The sequence below is a fragment of the Neopsephotus bourkii genome, unplaced genomic scaffold, assembly GCF_033783945.1.
Source record: "Neopsephotus bourkii isolate Nb327-2 ecotype Australia unplaced genomic scaffold, CSIRO-AGI_Nbou_v1 NB_1616, whole genome shotgun sequence".
Taxonomy (NCBI): domain Eukaryota; kingdom Metazoa; phylum Chordata; class Aves; order Psittaciformes; family Psittacidae; genus Neopsephotus; species Neopsephotus bourkii.
This window is the reverse complement of record NW_026902091.1, coordinates 818,946-842,565: the sequence shown is the minus strand read 5'-3', so window position 1 is coordinate 842,565 and position 23,620 is coordinate 818,946. Positions and strand designations below refer to the sequence as shown.

Genomic DNA, 23,620 nt, shown 5'->3' with positions numbered 1-23,620 from the left:
TTTTCTTCTAGTGTAAAAAAGCAACTTCCTTAATAGTAACAGTCTGTATTTTTTTTACACTGTACAGGCATATGAGACAACAGTTCTCATAGAAGAGATCACTGGGTGTGATTGAACAGAATATAGACCTGTTACATCCCTTCAAAGGATCATTTCAAGAATATTAACCTAGTCTTGTGATTATTTTTTTGTGCATCATATTGGTGTTGGTCTCTGAATTTAATGTGATCTATAAATCAGCCAATTTCAGCTTCATTTAAAAGCCAGCATTGTTCCATCTTTCACATGACTTGAGGAACTAATTAGCACACTAATTTTTCTTTAAAAAAAAAAAAGTATTTTCCAGACAAGATGTATTTTGTAATTCCAGAATGTCCTGTTTTATTATCACTATCTAGCCATTTAAAATAGTGTATCAGAAAAGAGGTCTTCACCCTAAAGAAGATTTTAAATTGATTTTTAATTTTTCATTGTTTAAGATTCAATTCAAGAAAAGCAAAGACTGATTCTCAGTACAGGCAGGCTCCCAAGATGGGCTGCCAAAATCTGTACTTGTCATTCTTTCAGTGGGAATAGCTGTTTTAGTAATGTTTATATATTAGCAAAATTAGGCTCCAAAATGAGCTGCAATATCCATTTAAAAAAAAAAAAAAGAGGATAATATTATTTTAGAGAAACTAATTGGAAACTTGTTTTCGGCTAATGTAGTTATTATTTCCATTATGACAAGCTGGAAGCAGATGAAATTCACCTTTATCTTCCCCAGCCTGGTGTCTCACACTATTTATTCAAACTGAAATTAAAACCTGACAAAATCCCAGTGAGGCATTTCTCACCAGTTGAAGATTATTCGTCTGGAAAAGAACTTTTGTTCAACAATTTCATTATGTTGTTATAGACATATTTATTATAAAAGGGTGATACATAAATCAAAACCTACCCATTCCTGCATATTTTCCCCACCCCCAATAAAATAAAAAGAAGTTTAAGATGGTATTTTCATAGTAAACTAAAATTTTAAGGAAAAATGGCCATCGCTCTTTATACAGTGAAGAGGATGTGCTAGAGCTCAAGGTAAATTTACATGGGAAAACAGATGCTCTGCAAACTTTTGGCACTGACTGGACCCTCATTAGCCCTATGCAAGAGCATAGTCCGGCCAGCACATGCAAGAGAAGAGCAGAAAATAAGGCAGAAAGTTGTTTGCTTTATGCTGGTTTTATTCTGCCATGCCAACCTGTAGCTCTGTGCCCAGGGAAAACCTTAGGATTTTAGAGGTGTCCTCCTTAGATGTGCAGGATAAGAAAGGGGGGAAATTTTGAGCCTGCACATTGCATGTTTAAAACCAGCACAAAATAGAAGCTTGCTGTAATATTTGCCAAGGGCTGTGCACACAGGTGTTATCCTTGGGTGAATTCAAAGCTTTGAGTCCTGTTCCCCCGTGAAAAGTGGACAGCCTTAGGCCAATACAAAGCAAAGAGAGCCAGTGGAGTTCACAGCACAGCAGTGGTGTTGGGCAACCATCTCTTGCATATGAAAGCAATGGGGTGAAAAATTGTTTCCTGCTCTAATAACTAAAGGATATTAAGAGGGATAGGTTCACAGGGGTGTGGGCTACTTTTCATATTTAGAAGAAATTTTCCAGAAGTGTAAAATGATAATTACATGAGGAAAGGGTGTTTAATAATTTTCCCTGTTAATTCGAACACACAAAAGTTAATTGCAGTTTGGCAGTCTATGATATACAAATTAGGAGAGTTTAATTCTGCTAATCCTCACTTTTGAGTTGCAGGGTATTGAATATAAATATGATTGTCTCACAAAGGGACAAATTCTGCCTCCACTGAAGCCAGTAGGAGCTTTACTGTTGACTTCAGAAGGAGCTGGGTTCAGTCCCAAGGTGCCTGCATTAGCTGTGCATGTATGAGTGAACTGGCACAGAGCAAGGCAGACTAACGTGGTTCTTCTCTCAGAATATGGGCCAAAAATTCCTTGGAGATTCCTTGGAAAACTTGCCCAGCCCCATTATTCAATTCATGCAGCTATTGTTGGCTACCCATGTGCCCAGTGGGAGAAGTTGAGTTTTCTGTGGTTTTCCATTTCCCACTTCATTGTCTGTCTGATTAAATAATCAATGCCAACAATCCCTAAAAAAGCAAGGGCTCTAATACAAACTGTGCCATGTCACATACCGCAGCCTGCAACAGTCTGACTTCTTTACCAAACACTCCTCCCTTGCCTGTATGTTGTTTCCAGCACTGGTCTCATACACCTCATTTGAGACCATCTAATATTTTAGCCCCTTCTTCCTATGAGTAAACCCAGGAGGATCACAAGAAAACCAGCTCAACTTGCTGACAGAGGCTGGATATTCTGCTTTGAAGTAGGTGAAAATTTTGCTTCAGTGGATATGAGCTATGTGGAGAAGGCTGCACTTTAGACCTCTGTCTCTGAGCTGGTACTTGCTTTGGGGCTGTTGTCTTTGAACACCTCTAAAATGATGATAAAGCTATTTATCTATCTTTGTAAAGTATATGCATGCATGTATAGCTGAGAAGTGTAATTTAAGGTTGATCAAGTGAACAGGACATTACAATATACCTGGGCCAAGCACTTTACCATCATTTAATAAGATAACTACTACAAAGATCAGTCCAATCAGAAATGGATATTGCTTGAAAATACCCATTTGGATTGAAATAGAGCATGAAAATCAATCCCGGATCTTTACAAAACTGGATAAAAACATAAGCCACCAAATACATCTGATGTGAGGCAAAAGTCCTCATCTTGAGTTCTGCTATTACTGACGTTTCAGCTATTATTCATCAATATAGGAGGAAAAGCTGAACCCAGATAATTTGTAAAGCCTGTATGGTATTTCCAAACACATCTCCTGCCTTCCTGGTGATGATTATTATATGCTGCTCTAATTAAACAGATTAATTTACATCTCCTCTCATGAGAGGATATGTGCACCAGCAGAGATTTATATCTCTGGATTGCTTCCCTCAGTCACTGTTCATAGCTCTGAGGCTGCAGCAGTGTTTTCTCCTTGGACCTTCAAAAATGCAGGAGCAGAGATGCTCTGTGATTCCAAACGAAATAATTTTGATGTCACAAGAAATGTCATTAAAACTACTGCAGTCTTTTAATAAGCTCCTTCTTGGGAGAATGGATTTTCAGCCTCTTCGCATCAGCACTTGGCAGAGTAACTACAGTGAAGGTTTGTGCCAGTGTCCCCGTTACAAAATCCGTTACTCAAAGGTTTATAATTACAACATGCCTATAAAAATTTACTTTGTTCTGAAACCCAGGATATAGTTTCTCAGACAGAGAGGAAATATTGCTGTCTGATCTTGGTTTAAATCAATTTTGAGTTTCAAGAATCCAAAAATAATATGGTTTGTGGGTTTTGCATGCTTTTTGTGTGGTTCTATAACTCAGAAAGAAATCACTTTGCAGAATAAATTGTCATGTTTGTTTATAAAGCAGAGCAGGAGGAAAAATAACACAGATAAAAGTTCAGGATTTTTATAGTGGCTACTCAAAATTCTAAGAAAACAATTTTCTCAAAGAATGTCCCTATAGTGTCCTCACAAGCCTTTCCCTGAATAGATACAATAATATATATTGAAGGAACTCAGCACTGTTGGAGTTCATGTACGTGAACTGGAGAGCTCTTTTAAGCAGCTGGAGAAATAACTTCCTTACATCAGATTTGTTCTGCTCTATTCCCATAGCCAGGAAGGAGAAGAATCATTGATAGGCAAAGATGCAAAAAGCCACATTGCTGAGACTCTGTGCTTAAACATAGAATCACAGAATCATAGAATAGTTGGGGTTGGAAAGGACCTTAAGATCATCAAGTTCCCCCCTGCCATGGGCAGGGACACCTCACACTAAATCATATCACCCAAGGCCTCGTCCAACCTAGTCTTGAACACACTTCCAGGGATGGAGCATTCACAACTTCCCTGGGCAACCCATTCCAGTGCCTCACTACCCTTACAGTAAAGAACTTCTTCTTTATATCCAATTAAAACTTCCCTTGTTTAAGTTTTAACCCGTTACCCCTTGTATATCACTACAGTACCTAACGAAGAGTCCCTCCCCAGCATCCCTATAGGCCCCCTTCAGATACTGGAAGGCTGCATATTTACGTTATGCTTGTGGCTACTCACAGGACAGAGATGTGTTCAGTCAGAACTGTTAGTTAAGTGCAACAGGCATTTTCCCCATTTCCATGTCACGGCAGTGAGAAGGAAGACATTCTGTGCCCTTATATAAGGATTGCTAATAAAAACATCAATAACTGCACCTTGCACAACTGAGAGTTCCCATTTATATTGGCATTGCTAAATGTCTTGCAATATTTAGACTTTGGCTTTTATCAATAAAGACTATAAAACTGTTGCTAAACTGAAATATTGATGACACAACCAAAGCTCAGCAAGCAGACAGAAAAAAAAAAAAAAGAAAACAAATCCTATAAATCTTAGTGCAATATTTGTAATTTTGTTTGGAATTTACAATCAAGTCAGTTTTATTCAATTAAACATTATTCAGTCTATGTCACCTCTTCCTTATTAGACAAAATGTTCCAGTTCTCAGTATCCTACTTCTGTATCAAGTTGACAGGGTCATTTTTCACATGGCAAGTTGGTATTAAGTTGATATTAAACCATTTTGCATACAACAACCAAAAGCATGCTGCAAATAAACAGTAGCTGTTTTCTTCTGATGGTGTAATTAAAGGTCCTCTTCCTAGCTATTTTGGTGGGTTCCAGTTTCGCTAGCCCCATTAGATACTAGTACAATATTGCAGGTTTGGAAATAGTTTTTGCATCCATAACCATAACACTCTGTTTTTCTCATTAGCAGCTTTTGGCATAAAGAAGCAAGATACAGCTAGTCGTAGTGCAACCCTAGCCCCCATTAACTAGGCGAAACCCCAAAGTCTTGTAAAAACACACGTTTGCCGCAAGTGAGCTTTTTCCTTCTATTTTGACGGAAGGAGGGGAATTGTTTTTAATTAATTCAGTTAAATTATTAATTTTATGCCTAGTGCTATGACTTCTTTAAGGTCAACCTGTATAAGGAGAATTACCTCATTTGGGGTGTGTTGTTTCCAGCTTGCAATGTATCAGGTATTTCACAAAATGATTGAATAATTAAAAAAAAAAAAAAAAAAAAAACAGAAAAGCAAAATAAAACCAACAAAAACTTACCACAGAATATGCTTATAAACACATTTTGCTCTTCATTCAACTTCAGGCTTTTAGTATTACTGATTCAGATCCCATATGTAATGAAATATATAGAGTATGTGCGTGGGCATAAGAGGAAGTATGTATATATTCTACAACTCGCTGAAATCCAAATGTATTCCTAAATTCTAAAGAAATTCTGCCCATGAGTCATCCTGGCAATGCAGTGTAGGAGTGTGAAACTGTGTGGGAAAGGGTGGGCTCTAATGAAGAGCAGAGTGCTATGCAGAGAGACTCATTAATAAACTTGATTCTGATGGTTTACACCAATCTATTAGTTGTCTGGGTCTTTATAAGCTCTGTTTCTACAGCAGTTCTGAAAATCCTAGAGGAGATGTTGAACAGATGTTTGGGTAATACAGTCGCACCTTTCTGGGACTGTACCATGATTGGTTTCTTAACTGGCCTTGCAACTCACTTCAGTCACAGCTCTAGGTGCTAAGAGCAGTTAGAGAGTATATTTTACTCTACATTTGGACTGAAAACATCAGGGCTTAACCATGCAACCATGGTTCCTGCAACCATGCAGAAAAGAAGACACTAACAATGTCACAAAGCTAATCAGGTGTTATAGTCGCATGGCATGATGCAATCGATATGCCATGAAACTTCACTGCTTCTATACCACCTCTTTTCTTTTTTAAATGTCTTTCATTTTCAAATGTCATGAAAAGCTAAATAGTCTGATTTTCCCCAGGGAGCTTTTAAAACTACATTTTTCTTCCATAACAGGAAATTCCTCATGATCACGTGTGTGCTTCCTTTCTTCTACAGTTTAGTTGGCAAAACAAAATAGATATTCTCCTATATTGAAATAGTGTTATGCAATGGCCCATTGAAGGAGAATTCATTAAGAAAACTGAAAAAACAACTTGTGACAAGGGTAACCAGGCAACAGGTACACTTCCCAAATGAGGAAAAGCGAGATTCTCACTGGACTTTTTCCCAGGGAAGCCCTAAGCCAGTTGCCTTTCCCACTGCTCTACATTATTACTCCATTGTTTTTATCCTCCTTTTAGACCCTGCAGTTTCTTAGCCAATATTGCAAAAGGTCAAGGAGGTTCATCAGTTCATCTCTGCTGTGCAAGATTTTCAGACAGGGATTTTTCTTCCTTTCTCATCCTCATGTAGCTTTGTAATGAAACACTAACTTAGAACCCATAAATCCTGCCAGTTTCAAGTAAGTTTCAGATAGGCATCTGGACTTTAAGGGACATATTAAAAAAGAAATGAGTTGGGTTTTTTTCTGGGTTTATCCAGGAGAATCCAGGACTCATAAAACTTTACATTGAATATTAACCTCACTTTTCACAAAATTGCAGTGACAAAAAAAATAGCTTGAAATTGATTTATCGATCCCTAAAAAGATAGATATATAAGTTCACTGAAGATAACACTTCAATATGTGCAAAATCTATTATTTGAGTTGTTAACATTCATGTGTTGGCTAACAGTGGCTATAAAAAGGACAAGGCAGATGACTCCCTTCTGAAACAACTGCTCATGGACACAACTTCAGCACTGAACGTCTTTTCTGGGAAGTATGTGCATCTATGCTGGAGTCACTGAGAAGCATCAGTTGATATTTAGTTCCTTCAAAAATTAAGCCATGTACTTATTCAGCATTCCAAAGTGTATTTACTTTTTCCAGCTTTGGTGTCTATAGTTGTTACAGGGTCTTACATACGTGTTGGAATTATTTGGATAGTTCTTTTGCACTTTTCTTGCAAGAAGAAGTCGTGATTATTCACTGTGTTTGAAAATCAGCCATGAGTTAAAGCACAGATTTCAGGACCATTGAGTGTGCAGCTGTATATAGAGAGAGAAAAGTGTTTCACTTTACAGATGTAAACAAAATACTTTTTCAGTCAGAGAAATGAAGGTTCTTGTGGTCCTTTACTGTGAATTCATTAGAGCTTTCAGTAATTTATTCTCATGCAGTTTCTGTTGCAGTGGGTCTGTGTTCCTCACATGACCTCAATTTTTCTAATGAGTTGCTAATGAGAGGTCAATTAGTTATGGAAATTAGAAAAACATTCACTGAGGAACTGTACTGAGGTAAAGTGTGCTACCTCATAATGCTATAAATCATTACAGCTTTAATGAATATTTTACTCTTTTTCATGTTATAGCTTATTTTCTACCCTACAAAATGGCTTCAAGATGATTTTGAAATCAGCACGAGCAGCTCTCCTAAAAATGTTATCAGACTGTATTTATGATCATTGCAGAAGAACACCTTTCTTTTTGCTTTTATCACTAAAAGTTTGCACATGTATCAACATCTTGCCATGAAATCTTCAGATGATTAAAACAGAGATGTTGGGAACACCAGAGTTGCCATGCTAAATTAGAGCATTAATCTGACACCTACCCCAGCTCCGTTTCCAGCAGTCACCTTTCATTTGGCACTGTAGGGGGAAAATGGACATCATGTAAAGCACCTGGCTGATGGGACCGTATCCAAACCGTTGCTTGCACAGGGTCCTCCTGAACCCTTTTTCAGGTAACCAGCACCAGCAGCACTGCAAGAAAAACAGCCAGAGCCTACAGCACTTCATCCTGACCCCAATGTTGGTGAACTCCACTCCCCTCTTTTTAGTGAAAGACCTTCAGAAATTGACAGCGGGTAAGAAGTTTAAATGTTCACTTCACAATTTGCCTTCTTCCGGGGCACCCATTTAGCACTTTTTTAAAAGGTCTTAAATGAATGGTATAGAAACAGAGGAAAAGAGGTAAAAAGAGTTCAAGGCACCAAGATGGATAGTGAGTTAGTTGCAGTCTCATGCAATTAAATGTAGAGGCCAGGGTTATAATTCACTGCTGAAATTCAGCTTTGCGCTGTCATAAGTTATTATTTCAGAGCAGAAGCTGAAATGGCCAGAGAGGGGAAAGTGTACAAGCAGAAGTATAATTGGACTTCAGTACTTCATACTGATACCCGGAGACTTCCATTGCTAAGCACTGTTTCAGAGTCTGACCAGGGTAATGCTGCAGAAATAAGATCTCCCATATTCAGACCATTAGATTACGCTGTTTCCCCTGCAGGCACAGTAAATCAAAGCAAAAGACACCCTGTTATGTGCTACAAGACGGTTTTGTTGGTCTTTCTTCCCAAACACATTCTGAACACGCATATTTTTTATATGAGTCTCATTCACTTCAGCTTTTCTGTCTCAAATACAGATTTAAATTGGGAGGACAGAGAAAAGGAAAAAAAATAAGTCAGACCTTGAAACCAAGCAGCTATCCACAGGGAAGGAATGTGGCAGCTGGTTAAATAAAACAATTAATGCATCATCACATGGATGTGATTTTCTTCATGTCTAAAGAATTACAAGGTGTTCATCCATTTGAACCAGCCCCAGTGTGGATTTAGGTGAAAACATTGCAGTTACTTGACTCCAGTGTGTTCAGTGCCCATCATTTTGGTGCAAAGAAATCCATTGTGCCTATTAACGTAAATAAGTTGGTCCAAAGAATAGTTCTGTCAGTTACTCTTAGTATCACCTTGGGTAGCACTCTCATTTATGTCTCTGATTCCCCCTTCCTTCCCTTCTTCTTGGAAAGATAAACAACAATGGGGTGTCTCACTACTAATTGAAAGCAATATAATACTGCACAGATCAGCTCCATGATGGAATAAAGGAGGAGTGTGAATCTAAGTACCTTCTCATATCATTGCCTCTACATTGTTTTCAGGAGCATTTTTGTCAGGCAGTGATGAAAGGCTGAGAACAAAGTGAGTAAAATTCCCTTTTACTGCTTAAAAATTCTCAGCTGGTTTGCTATATCAAAACGCTGTCTCTTTAAACAAATCACACAGTTAAAATACCAAGTTATAATTCAGCAACTAACTCAGAAAATGACAATTTAATCAATCAGAAGAAACCCTTCCGAAAAAGAAAGGGGAAAAAAAAAATCGTCAAGCTTTGATGCCATGTGAGTGGTTGAAACTATAAAAAGGTTCAATCATTGTAGAACAAGCCTGCAGCATCAATGTTTATTAAAGTCAGGGGAGCCATTTATTGACCTGGGAAATAGCAAAGCACCAGCAGCACTGCTGGATTGCATTTTTATACTTAACAAACGGAAGGTGGTATTTTCTTTTTCTCTTTTAATTGTGATTCCGTCAAATCCCAAAAGTTAAAAGCCTCTCAGTTTTTAAAGGAAAGCAAAGAGAAGGACAGTCCACACTGTTCTTCAGTCCTTCTCTTTGCTCTGACTCTTAGCACTGGGATATATCAAATAATTGCAGCACAGGATCAAATTTTTAGGCATCTGTGTATGCCAGCAAAATGACAGACAGGTGTGTGCTCCCCCCACCACTTGAGGTGGTGGTAGAAGATAGGGAGCTACCATTATGAAGCTATTTTTTTCTGTAATCAAAAAGGAATTACTGTATTTATTCCTATAAAGGTACCCTGCCACCCAGACAGCCAAAAGCATTCATGATAAATTGTCTTCTCCTAGACTGACAACAGGCATTTTTCTCCAAAGACACATCTTGGTTGTCCTGGACTTTTTGTAACTCTGTTTTGCTACGAGCACTTTGTTGAGGTACACCTTTTCACATTGCAAATTGTGAACCACATAAGGCTATTAAAAGGAAAGCATCAGCTATTTGAAGTGGTGAAATGTGCATATGGATCTGTGTTACCCAAATTACAGGAGCTGACCTTCTGCTTCATTCTTTCCATATTGTCCCCATCCACAGGAAACCTTGGGACCAGCAAAGGAACATGGGGCAGGGATTTAAAACACTCTGCATGTGTCTGCTGCCACCTAAACCAGTGCCAACACTGAAAGGGGACTTCAAAAGCTAAGAGGATGAGTCAGTGCAGCCTGAGCTGACACGCCACACGCTGAAGCTGAGAGCTGTGGCGTATCCTCTGTGGATTAGGTACAAAGCAGGATGAGCAGCACACACAGGCCAGCAGGTTATACATGCATGCATCAAAGGGTAATGAATATTCTAACAAATCCCCAATCACTGAGGACCTTAGCAGTTGTCCATACACTGCATGTATTAGCGGCTCAGAGCTTGGTGGGAGCAAGAGAGATAGAAACCAAGTCTTCCACTTGAAACCTGTGCCATCTCTACCACTCTGAGAGTTTCACAGTTTCCATAGGGAGCACAGGGTATAAAAGCGCCTGATTCCTTTCAGTCATACATAGCACTTCACATCTTCCTTTCAGGTTTGCAAACAGACCCCTGGCAGCTCTACTTCTCATTTTCTTTTCCTCATTCACAGAGAAAAACACATAATATCCTCACTTAAAACACAGTGAAGGATTTTGACACAAATTAATGATTCACTGTCACACTATAAGAATTTTTATATTTGAAGGGGGGGGGGGGAGGCTTCAGGTATTCTGAGAGCTGTAAAAAGCTGCTTCAGAATTCAAAGACAGCTCATTAAAAATCACATCACCAGATAGGTTGGTGTGAGGTTTGAGACATTTTTCACTAAAATCACAAAACTGCAGGAATATGAATAAATAAACAGTTACAGAAAAAGTAACCCACAAGTTCCCTCAAATTAGATCCCATTGGCATGAAATCAGTTCACAGCTGTCACTTCAGTGGCTCCAAGACAGATTATTTCTTAAATAATGTTAATGACAACTTTGATTTGACTTCTGTAATTACTAAAGGAAGAAGGGACTGCATTTCCTAGGAACAAAAATCTTTTATCTGCCTGTTTCATGTACAGTCTTTGATGAAATGGAGCTCCTTTCCCCTGAGTTATTTCCCTGAGCACTTTTGTTTTGAAAAAGAAATGGATTTCCAGGATGAAGGCAAAGCTGCTGTGCAGTTGTCAGAACTGTGGGAGAGGTGTCTAATTGTCACTTACAATGACCCTCGACTCTTTCCTAAGCAGAGCATCTCTCCCCACCTTGCTCTGCCTTAGAAGCGGGCATATTTATAGAGCTGGGTTCTTCTCACTACCACCAGTAAATCACACAAAATTTCTCCTGTAATCAGTGCAGTGTCTTCAGATTTACCAGACAGTATAATCTGGTCCAGGAGACAGCTGATTGCTATCTGTAACCACTCCATCCAATTCAAAGAGATGGAAGATGTAATCCAAAAATCTCCTTCAGACTTTTTTACTGCCAAAATACATCAAATTCTATGGCAGCCTTTTTACAATTTCCACTTTTCTAAATAAACATCACACAGCCTGTACTGCCTTTACTGCAAAACACTTCACCCTGCCTGTATTGTGGTGGGTTGTTAGCTGAACACACAAGACACTGGCAGCATCTCCACGTGAGTCTGTAGCATGAGACCAAGAGACAGGGTGCAATGGGGCTCAAGCTATGGACCCAGAGCCCTTTCTCATCACAGAGCACCAGGAATAATCCCTGTGGCGAGTTGAAAGCCCTTTACACTGTCCCCCTCCCAGTTAGACACTGCACGGCATTGTACATTATTACTCAGCTCCCAAAGATTAAAGAATTGGTGGTATTGCACTCCTGCACACCAAAAGTATTGGGCAGCTGATACATGCATTCAAAACAAAGCTCTAAGCAGCCTGCTGAAGAAGTGTTGAGCTGGGCTGCTCTGCAGGCAGGACAGGGCAACAGGAACAGCTCTGGCAGAGGCCACCAAGCAGAGCCATTGGCTGAAAAAGTGCTGATGACTGTGCAGAAACGTATTTCGAAGGAATCATTTAAAGTACGCTCCTGGACTGTAAATGAACTGAAACTGCTCAGAAAAAGCCCTGAGTGACATTAAAGACCATGCAATTAAACACAGAGCTCTGATCTGCGGTGATCAACAGAAAGCAAATACATTATTAGAATGCATGATAAATAGAAAATAACACGGAAAAGTGTCCAGATTATGGCTGTACTGTGCCATTCGATTAATTAACAGCTTTCCCCTATTGGTTTGTTCACTAAGACTCAAACATGTTCATTCTTTAATGAACATTTGTATTCCCAAAACTGCAAATTTCTTCCCAGCTTTCTTTTGTTGGGAAGGCTTGATAGCTGTTAATGAGAAAGTGAACAGAGAAGGAGCTAACACAGTGGGGCCAAATGAAGCGGGAGAGCTCCTGCACTCACGCAAAGACTTTCTCACTGTGACCCGGAATTTCAGAGCACCTTCAATTAATTTATGGAGCCTGGAAATGAAGGGACCTTGCCCATATGAAAATCAAATATTCCCATGCAATGTTATGACTTTGCCTTGAAGTGGTTGTGGCTCCATGTTTCATTCACATTTGTGATGTGGTGATTTTAACCCGCTGAGCTTAACTGTGTAATAAGGATGACTGGATGTGGATTAATCTGTCCTTTCCCACTACAACCAGGTTTTGCCCTTCATTGTATGTTTTTGTGGACTCTATTAAAGCATAAATCTTTACAAAGTTCTTCAAGCTTGGATCTACATCTTGCAAATACGGGAACTTTTCTGCCTGTATTGTCTTTTGGAGCACACCAGTGCATTAAAGTTTTGCACACTGAACCCTCACTCTTATTGCTTTATCATCTGGTTTATGTGCTGAATGTCAAAACAGGCATCAGAAATACGATTTATGAGGATATATACAGAAATTGTGGTCCCTGTTTGTGACTGGGAGTCAGCTGGCAATTGCCTAGCAGCGTTTCCTCTTCAGCTACCAGAGCCCAGCCTGGAAGCCCAAAGGCAGTGCTGCCAAGATGTGATTTAAAGATCATGGTTCAGGACTAACAAAGCTTTGAAGTCTTTTTGCAGTATATTTGAATTTATACAGTTTATAATTACATTTGACCGGTTTGTGATTATTTTTTTTTGCAAGTGCCCATTTTGAAAATGAAAGCTAAATAAGTCAAGCAGCCTCCAAATGCCAGTATGAGGTAGATTTCACACTCTCTTTCCTTCTGTCTTTGAAATATCAGAATATTATGGGTGAAACCGTAATTGTAGTGCCTGCAGCACTACAGAACGCACAAGCATTGATAAATCTCAGGTTCCCCTACTGATTTACCATTTCATACGAGTCAGATTTATCTCCTGCTCATAAACTCGAGAGCCCACACCTCACATAACCAGCTCTACATTCGGGGTGCTCTAACGTTGTTTCCACACACCTCACATAACCAGCTCTACATTCGGGGTGCTCTAACGCTGTTTCCACACACGCCTCCTCCACCCTCTGTTCCCCCCGCCCCGCCACTCCTCCGGGGCGTGCGTAGAGGCCTGTCACTGCGGCTAGGCATGGAGGGTGGAGCCGAGTCGCCACCGCCTCCTCTTCCCGGTCCTTTTCCGGTGTGTGAGGCCTCGGCATTACCCGAGCTCGGGGATCCAGTGCGGCCTGGCGATAATGCCTGTCGCAATGACCGGAGAGGCGAAGATGAAGCTATCCAGGAACCTGCTGCGCATGAAGGTGAGGCGGAGGACTGCGGCGGCGGCGGCGGCGGCGGCGGCGGCGGCGGGGCCCTGGGAGCGGGTGCCCGGCGTTTGGTCCGCGGTGTAGAGTGCGGGGAGGGCGGCCGGGCCCGGTGTGGGATCGCTGTTGTCGGGGAGCTGCCCGGCTCCGTGAGGCGGCCGCAGAGAGGGAGGGATAGGGCTGGCGGCAGCACCGTATGCCTAGGCCGCGGCGGCGCCCGGTGCGTGCAGCAGGCCCGAGCCGTGCTGTGAGCGGCGTGGAGAGGAGGGGACTCAGTCCTTGCCCTGGCGTCAGCCATCCTGAACGTGTGTCCTGGCCTGTTTCGTGCCTCCCATCAGTACGCTTTAAAGTACATCCCTGTGTATTTTCGCTTGCTCTTTCATTCAGGCCTGCAGTGCAGGCTGGACCCTTCCAACTTGGTCAGTTTCAGAGGGCTGTCGCCCAGTTCCGGACTGCTTAAAACGCTGGGCAGAGGTCTCGGTTATAAAGTGTATGGTGCTGGAGGGTTTCATCCAGGAAAGAAACTTAGTGATTTCCGTAAAAGCTCTTGCCCTGCAAGACCCAACTTCAGGGCACCATTTGAGAGTCTCCTCATTTCACCCAGTTTATTTAGAGCTTGCTGTGAATACAGAAATTACGAGAACTCTTCCCATACCGTGCACACACGTTGAAATTAAAATATTAATGTTGTTTACGTTTTGGACGGCTTTTAATCTTGAGGGGAAATAAAAGGTTTATTTTTTCGTACAGTGTCCGTTTCTTGACTGTTTATGTTGCTGGCTGATAAAATACCCAGCCTGAATGGCAGTGTTAACCGCCTTTCCCGAGTCGTAAATGCGAGTGCTGTTGGTAACATTGTGATGTGCCTGTTACCCTTGGAACCGTGTCTGTCATGTCAAAACCAATGTGAAATGAGTCCACACTTACTGGCTAATGGATTGTGCTTCATGCTGTGCACCACACCACCTTAATTCAGTAGGGTACATGCTGCTGTGATTGGTGGTTCTTTATTGCTGGAAAACAACCAGTAAAAATTGAGTTGCCATTAAGTTCTTTTAAAATGTTAATATCCATTAATTTTTTTTATAGCTGAGTATGACAGGGCCTTTGTGGCTTCTTGCTTGTGATGTTTTATTCACCCATTTTTCCCTCCACATATTTATACTGGACTGTGTTTCAGACACTGCCTGGAAAGAGTTCAGCTGACTTCAGCTCAATACTTCACGTAAAGTATGCTCTGCTACAGTAAGATGGTGGAATGTTTACCCCAATTAACAGATGCTGCAAATGAAAGACTAAAACTTATGCACGGAGGGAATGGAGCACAGCTTGCCTCACTGTCAAAAGGGAGTAGATGTTGAGCTTAATTAGCCATCAGTGTATGATAGAATAAGAGTTCTGGATTGCAGCATCATTATTTTTTCTTATTTTTTGTAACACTGTTTTAAAGTTAAATTTCCACTCCTCTGTTGTTTGCCAGTTAATTAACCCCCCTGGAGATTTCACAACCCAGATCTTAGATTTTCTTCCATAAAAGCCTGTGGAGAATCAGCTTGTGGATGTGCTGCCATGACATTTGCAGGTTTACAGTCCAGGCAGTAGTAACCAGCTTTGAAGAGATGAAAAGGTTCGGAAAAGGTCATACACAGATCTTGTATTTAGCACTTCCCTTCTGCAGATCTTCTTGTTTACAAATGCTTTAATTAATCCTTTAGCAGCTGCCTCCACAGGTGGTGATAAGATGTATTATCACAATTCAGCAGGCTGATGAAGTGGAATCCAAAGGTGGTACGTGGTCAGTGGTAGCCTTGTGAAGTCCATTTGCACTAAGTACTACTAAGTGTGAGCTAAGTGTGCTCACTGCTTGATATGAAAGGATGGATCATGCTTTTAGGTCTTGCACCATTTGATTCAGGTGCGATTGCTTGGGAAAACTTAATCCAAATAACCACTCTGTTGCTGATGTACATACTCTGTAGACCTCAGGGGGTCTAATTTTTAATCCATCCATGTGTGTTTACATTTTAGATAAATGTGATCACATATTTTTTATCTAGTTATTCATGTACTAATCTTTAGGAACATAATCTTTAAAACATAATGTGAAATGATTATTTAATTGGCTGCTTGTAGCAGAATTTCTTCTGTTGAGTTTTCTGACTGGCTAACCAATTTCCTTGAGCAGTGTGGTTTTCCACATGATAGATTCACTTATTTTCCCTGAGAAGATAGTGTAATTTTAATTGGAAAGCTTTGATGGATTTTGAATTGACTCAGAAAACAAAAGTCAATTTTTATTTCATTAAAGAGCTTGTACACTGGATGCAAATAGAAATGGAAAATATTTATTTTCTGTTTCACAATCACAGAAGCTTTTGTGTTGGCTTTTACCTTTGGTTTGGTTTACTGGGGCATTTTGCAAAGACTGAAAAGATGTGTGGGATATATGTAATACATATATTACAGATCTGTATTGCGTTTATATTTCAAACAAAGTCAGCAATACATTTGGGTTTTTTTGTGGGAGGGAAGTGTTCTGTGACACTTTTTTGGGATCTATCCCCAGCCAAGCCCATTTTAGTTGGGACCCAAACTATGGCCAAGCCTAGTGTTCCCCACTGTCATGTTACCTGTCAGCCTTCAGGCTTATCTAAACAGAAAAATTGGTGCTGCTCTAAATGAGAGGGGTAAAATCAGCTGATGTAGAATTCCCCTGCAGTGCTGAACATACAGGTATGCTTCGATACCCACAAAACAAATTTTCTGCAGGAGTGCATATAAACTGTATTGGTAGATTTGCCTCTAGCTGGGAATTACATTGGTATAAAGGTACAGATGCAGTTATTTAGGCACTTCCTGTAGACCTTAAGGGAGGTCCCACCTCCTAGGGATGTGAGAACATAAGAGTTATTGCCATAAGATTGTGGAGATTTCTGCTCTTTTTATCCTGTTTGGTTAACACTGTTAATACGTAATTGTCACTCAGTTCAGGCACCTGACTTGAGACAACTGGAAGTGAAAGGGATGTTTCACGTAGGTCGGTAGTTTTGCATTCGGTGATTTTACATAGATTGTGGCAGATGTCCTCTTTTACTTGCAGCTGTGAGAGAGATTGCCATTCCTATCTGCCTGTTTCCATCCTCTGCCAAAGGCTGTCACTGTGGAAGCAATTTACAGGAATATCCTTGTATTAGGCAAAAATAGCAGTCTTACACGCAACTAAATTACTAGTCTCAGCTAATTTGGCAGGCTGTTTCTGCAGTGAGTTAAGGTGCTTACACATACTGCTTGACTCGTACTTTCGCAGTTCATCAATGAGAAGCTAAGAGCTGGTAACATCTTCCTTTAGTACAGCTCAATACAGAAGACTTCATTTCATAGCCTCTGTTTCTTCTACTTCCAAAGGCACATTCCATCCTTCAGAGCTACAAATGCAAGCCAGTTTATTAAATTAAGCTGTAGAAAATAAGAGGATGGTTGAAAGTATAGATGTTTCAAAAAATGGGCAATCTGGTATAACCTACCTCTGACTCTGAACTCTTGCCGTTTGTATGAGTGATGTTGGTGTCTGATATGCAGCAATAACTAACATCAATATGTTCTCTCTTAGCAAAGTTAGAGAATTTCAATAGCCTGTAGAATCAAAACTAACCAGGAAAGGTCTGTTTTTCTCAAAGTACAGTGGCTGACTGGTGACTTCCAGCCAATAGCTGTGATTAGTTCTTATTTACTTTTCCATTACCTCTTTGTCCAAACTTAGACAAAACCCAGGGGAAAATCACAAAAAACCTTTACTTTTTGTCAGCTGCTAAATATTATATAGTGGATAATTGTTGTCATGGAATTGCTGAATGTTTGAACATACTCATGCTGCAAAAAGTTGAAACTGTGTTTATGTGTCTGTCTTTGTAGTTCATGCAAAAGGGTTTGGATGCACAAACTAAAAAAGAACTAGAAGAAGAAGAAAAGAAGGTCATTAATGACGAGCACTGGTATCTTGATGTGCCAGTTAAAAAGGCGAAAGAGTAAGCTTGTACCCTTTTGTACTTCTTATCATCATTAGATTGTTGTGGAGTAGTAATAGAATATACATATTTTTTCTATAACAGCAGTATTATTAATAACCAATTAATTGAAGTAAAAATAGTGACAGACTGGCATTACAGCTTTTTTTATTACGTGTTTTCAGGGATGTTCTCAAGGTTGCCTAGGGAAGTTTGACCTACTTTCATTTCTTGGGTCTGTTGTGTTTTTTCACTTGCACATTCTTCTGGGTGCGTGTAATTAGTTTCTTTCAGGCAGGGACCAACTCATTTATTGCTGCTTTTTCCCTTCATTTGCAAAAGGAAGTTTGAAACCCCTGTGTTAGTAAATTCAGCTCCAGTCCCACGGTTGGGTTCATTCAGGACAGTTCTGTTTTCTTTAGTCCAGCTCACTTCAAATCCTGCTTTGAAATAGAAGAGAGCATGGCAAAAAATAAAGGAAGGCTTAACTAATAAGGAAGAAAATGTCCATTCCTGCTGTTTGTGAAAGGTGCTTTAAATAGCAAGAGAACTACATTTAAAATTGCTCAATTTTTGTCCATTCAGAAGAGGACAAAAATGCCACTGAGGGAGAGCATACATAATATTTAAAAAGCTGGGATCCAAGGAACTGCAGTTGAACAAGGTCATTGATAAAATAGGTATTTGAGCTTCAGTTGCAGCAAGGAAGGTTCAAGCTGTACATTGGGAGAATTTTTTCTAACAGTAAGGCTATTGAGGCACTGCAGTAAGTTGCCGTAGGAGACACTGGAGTCTTCATCATTGGACAGCTTATATGGGTCTCTGCTGTTCATGGTACATGTTTAACTGATCCTACCTGAGGTGGGAGAATGAGCTTGATTACTTTAGCCGAACTTCCTGTGCCTGTAGGATTTTGTTTTACATGGAAGATGAAGAGGATGAGGGAAGAGAAGCATATATGTGTGAAGAAAAGAAGGAAGGAAAATTCACAGAAATACTTTTACCTAACATGTGTTTTATGAACACCTCAGGGTTATGTTTCTTTTCTCACTCCGTGCTCATCAAAAGAAGAAAAAAGGATGGAGAAAGGGGAAATCTTTCTCTGCTGAACAGAGAATTGATGTTTTATATCCTGACAGACTCAGTAATGCCAAGTCTAACATCACAATGAAAAATTAATTAAAGCATTTGCTGGTATAGTAATGCCACCTGGAGAGTGATATTTATGTGGTATTTTTATTCTGGCAAAAACAGTCATGTAGGTAGAATCATACCAGCAAAGAGTGCTTTTTGTCAGGAGAGTTAATTTTGCTTGTGGAACTGGCACAGCTTTACTGGCAAGAACTCTTCCTTTACACTCCAAGATCCTTGTATTGGAAGATTTATCAGAGCAATTAAGGTTCAGAAAGTAGCTGATGTTTTAAAATACACTGTGGTTTTGTTTATTGGGGGAAGCTTTTTTTTTTTTGTTTGTTTACTGGGGGGAAAGCTTTTTTTTTTTTTTTTTTGCCTTTTTACATTCATTTAATTTGATTATTCTGTGGTGCACTGTTTGACAAAATGCTGGGTTTGGGGTTTCATGCAGGAGCTTTATCGTAGAAGAGCGAAGCTTTGTAGTATGCGAGGAACTACTTTATGGCAGGATGTCCTTCAACGGATTCAATCCAGAAATTGAGGTACCATTTAAATGTTTTGAGGTGATCTTGCATTAGGATTGAAGCTCTTGGGGATGAGGATTTGAGTTTTCAGACTGCATGCTGTTTGCCCTTTTTAGCCTTTCCATAAATCATCCCGTGTACAGAAAGTCCATGATTGAAACCAAAATGTTGATCAGTGCAGCATCTGGTAAATAAAAGCTTTTTATCTCCTTGCATTGATGGCCAGTAATTGCATGGCTCCTGCAGATTTTCCTTCCCCGAAGTGAGGAAGCTGTCCCACGTGCTGCTCACCATAACAATAGATCACTTTTCCCTCTGCCATTTAATTTAGAGTCTAATCTAAAAACATTCAACACACCTGTGTAAGGGCTTAAAGTTCCAAAGTAAAAGTTCTGAGTAAGAGACCCTTTTTTTTTTTTTCTCACATAATCCATGCTGGTAGAACTACACTGAGATAGTAACAAAAATGTTAACACAGGACTGAAGCAGGAGGATGAAGATGTAAAGACTGAGGTGGGCAAAAGGCTGTGTAAGGTGAATTACTGGGAGGTTTTTAGTTACTTTGAACTTGCTCTCACTGTGACTTGGCATATTATTGCTACATGGTATTTACTGTATATGCTTGCAGATATTTTTCCTTCTCTAACAAAACTGATCACTGTATGCTAACATAACAATGAAAAATTAATTATGATCTAATTCTCTGGTCTCCCAAAGATGCCTGGCATCCCCTTTAGAACATTTGAATAGTACAATATACTTAATACCTTGTCTCTATGTTGCCCCTTTTCCCAAAGGCAGACTGTAAGCTAAGCAGAATAACAGGCAGACATGTTGCCTTCTCTTCTTGAGTTTTCCTAGCAGTATGCTCTAGCCTGACTGGGAACAAAAGAGTTATTAAATTTGATTCTTATCTTTAATGCATTTCTCCTACCAGTGAATTTCAGCATAGTTGCCATTGTGTCAAGTTATTTGTTGTGTGGTTAAGCTATTTCTTTCTTCATTCTCAGAAGTTAATGATCCAAATGAATTCTAAGAATAAGAAAGAAGAAATTGAAGTGGATGATAAAATGGAGGCTGATGTGTCAGATACAGAAATGGCCAGAAGGTAAGTTATATTTTAGGATATAATCAATATTAGCTAGGAATATGATATATTACTGCATTATATGTGGGGAAAATAAACCCGAAAAGCAAGCAAGCAAACAAAACAGAAAAACTACCAGCAGATATGGTACTTTACAGGACTGATTTTCAAGGAATTTTGGTATGTATTCCGTGGAATCTCCATCCACAGAATCTCCAACCCCATATAAGATATTTTGGGGTAAAATATCTTAAAGGGGTTTTCTACCCTTTGTTATCCAGGTATTTCATGCTAATTTCCTCGTTGTTCCAAATTACTAACAAAACCATATTACCAAAATTAACAGTATAGTAAGTGATCATGTAGTACTTGTGCTTCTTAAAATTCTGAAGAACAGCTTTTTTGCGCCACTTAAGGTGGTGATTAGATTTATTATTTGCTCCATTGAATTTTTGTCTGTTTGTAGTAAAAGCTGTAAATTTTCTATTAACTTCACAGATACGAAACTTTAGTGGGGACAGTAGGGAAGAAATTCATGAGAAGAAGAGACCAGCGTGTATTAATGGATGAAGAAAATTGTGAGAATATTGAGATAAGGCCTAGCAAAAAAGCTAAGAAAAAGTTCTTAAAACCTCGCGACTGATACCAGCTGCACAACTGGAGCCAATAGAAACATTTTCTACCAAATACAGTACCACAAACTGAGATTGTTTGAATTACTTGCTGTTTAGTGTAAAGGATAGATTTGTGAATCGGAGTCAGTTCTCACTAGAACTTTTACCATCTGCATGAATAAACATGTATTTAATAGGTGTCATACATACTTACCACTCAGCAGTTCCTACTGTGCACTAATCCCATCATTCGTTTTAAACGCTGTGCATAACTAGGTAGGTGTCACATGCAATTGAGAGCAACATTATTGACAATTTATGGTAACATCCGAAATAAGTATTTGGAGTAAAGCTGTGTCCAATCCAGTAGGGCAGTTCAGTTTTCACTGCTTTATTTATTATGAAAATTATGCCTTTGCTGTCTTCAAATTGAAAGAAGACCTCAGAAACATGTGAGCACGTGTTTTCTTTTTTTTTTTTACTGTGCTATAAATAAGATGGGGAAAGAACAGAAATAAAACAATTTTGTTTATTTTTTTATAAAGCTTATTTAAAAATCATGGGGCTTGTAGTAAAACCTTTTTTTAATAATAAATATATAGAGCAAGCCAAATATTGGGCAACATTTACAGTTTGACACATTAGTAGATTGTGTGTCTGAATTTCTGTCTTCAAAAAGTTTGCTAATCTTGTCTCTTTTTCAGCAAAAGAAAAAAATGCAATCATAGTTATTGAGATCTTGTCATAAAAGCATAATAATGACTTCAGAAACATTTAACAGCTGAATAAAAATTGATTTTTGTGTGTGTGTTTAATGCTTGTGGTTTAGATAATTTAATGTAAAAAAACAATGCTTAATAAATTCTAAGAGATCCTGGTTTATGCTGGTCACAGATGTCCCTAAACGTTAGTTGACTGCATGACTCTTCCTGTTCAGCATGTGATGAAGCCATCTGATGTAATGTTAGGACAGAAACATTCTGCTCTTTGATCAGTCAGTGCTCTGAAAAATGTCAGTGTGGTCTTGCCTTTAATTGTAGCAATTCTCTGTATCCTGCCTTTCAACAGGAAATAATTCTGTTACTTCACTTCTCCAGTGAGATGTCTTGAGTTACTTATCCTTAATGCTGATTCTCTGGACAAAGAGAAATCCTTTAAGTTGAAGCAAGTAGTGGCCATTCTGTTATGGGCACAAGACTGTTTCTGGGTGTTTTTCTTAACAATTCTGTGAAGCAAGACATGAAACTCAGTTATATGAAGAGGGAGACTGTGTGTCTGCTGTTTTATGCCTGTGATATATGAGCTATCTGTATAGCAAGAGCATCTCATTAGATATTCAAGATGGATCACGCATGGAAAGTGAAATACGCCTTTAACTTAGAGGACCTCGTGCAGGTGGAAAGGGTGTGATTCATGATCTGAGGTGCATTTCAGAGCTAATTAAACACTACTGGTTGATTTACTTAAAACCTCATCATACATTATTACTAGCTGAAAAGAAGTTAATGATGGCAAGACGTTTTTCTTCCCATGGAAGATGTGACTTGAGCTCAGAGATGATTTATTGTTGGTCACCCCAAGAAAAATTCAGAATGTATGCTGTAATTATTTCCTGCTTGTTAGTATAAAAATTACTGCTCTCTGTCTGGACACATGCCTTCAATGGAGAGAGAATTTCTGTATAGCAGATAGTTGAGGGGGGGAAAAGTGTTCTAGTGAACCACCAGCAACCAGGACATGTCACTGCAATTGCACAGTCTGAGAGACAGTGGATTGGAGAAGGTTCCAGTGGTGTCATGTAAAGGAGTTGGAAATGTGAGTGCCATGGCATGGTAAGAGTGTGAGTGAACTCTAAACAGCTTCCTAGAAAATTTATGATTTTGAAATTTGGTTAGGGGGGAAAAGGGTGGTTCTTCTGTTTCCTAAACATGCCCAACACTGACCATGAAGAAACTACAGATTTTGGTTTATTGTCTTCAAATCTGGGTGCTCAACACTGACGTTTAGCTGGTGGCTAGGTGAGCTGTTGAAGTGCTGCAGTGAGACAACTACTAATTCGGAGCATAATCTCTTATTCATAGGGAGTTATTCAATGCATCTTTAAAAGCACCATTCATAGTGTGTTATTATAAGCAAGACAAAACTAAAAGTCATCTCTACCTGACTTTTAAATGTGTTTTCAGTGTGCGAAGTTTCAAGCAGGCATTTTATTATGGGATCTTCTGAAATACCCATCTGTATTTCCAATGTTATAAATATGTATATGTATGTATTTTAAGTCTGGCTGTAGCTTCCTAGCCAGCGTAGAAACATTCTGCTGTATAAAATCTGTGCTTGAGCTTCTCTTGACAGAGACATAAGTTTAGCAGTGAAATACTCCTCATGTGAACCTACATTAATACAAGCTTTTTGGCTGTGAAAGTCTCAAATGCAGATGCATTTTCATGTGCTACTTCTGTGCTGTAGAATTTTCCTACTTTGCCTTGTTTCTAAAAGAACAGCATTTCTTCTTTGAGAACAAAAGCAAGTTGGGTAAGTAGTAAGCATTTTTGTTAGAATGGCTACGTGCAAAATTCAGTGGGAAGAGAGTTACCAGACACCAG

The 23,620-nt window shown here is 39.4% G+C and overlaps 1 protein-coding gene across 1 annotated transcript; it reads left to right on the top strand.

Moving 5' to 3' along the window:
- Positions 1 to 13,491: 13,491 nt before the first annotated feature.
- MPHOSPH6 (M-phase phosphoprotein 6) lies at positions 13,492 to 21,160 on the top strand. Its single transcript, XM_061372807.1, has 5 exons — positions 13,492 to 13,651; positions 17,567 to 17,679; positions 19,244 to 19,334; positions 20,327 to 20,424; positions 20,902 to 21,160. The coding sequence occupies exons 1-5, from the start codon at positions 13,589 to 13,591 to the stop codon at positions 21,044 to 21,046; spliced, it is 510 nt and encodes a 169-aa protein (XP_061228791.1). The 5' UTR covers positions 13,492 to 13,588; the 3' UTR covers positions 21,047 to 21,160.
- The last annotated feature ends 2,460 nt before the right edge of the window (positions 21,161 to 23,620 follow it).

What these genes read in the sequence shown, in the direction of transcription:
- MPHOSPH6 (XM_061372807.1), top strand. Translation starts at nt 13,589, where the DNA reads ATGCCTGTCGCAATGACCGGAGAGGCGAAGATGAAGCTATCCAGGAAC. An exon ending in GATTCAATCCAGAAATTGAG is followed by an intron (nt 19,335 to 20,326) that starts GTACCATTTAAA and finishes CTTCATTCTCAG; the next exon opens with AAGTTAATGATCCAAATGAA. An exon ending in GATACAGAAATGGCCAGAAG is followed by an intron (nt 20,425 to 20,901) that starts GTAAGTTATATT and finishes TTAACTTCACAG; the next exon opens with ATACGAAACTTTAGTGGGGA.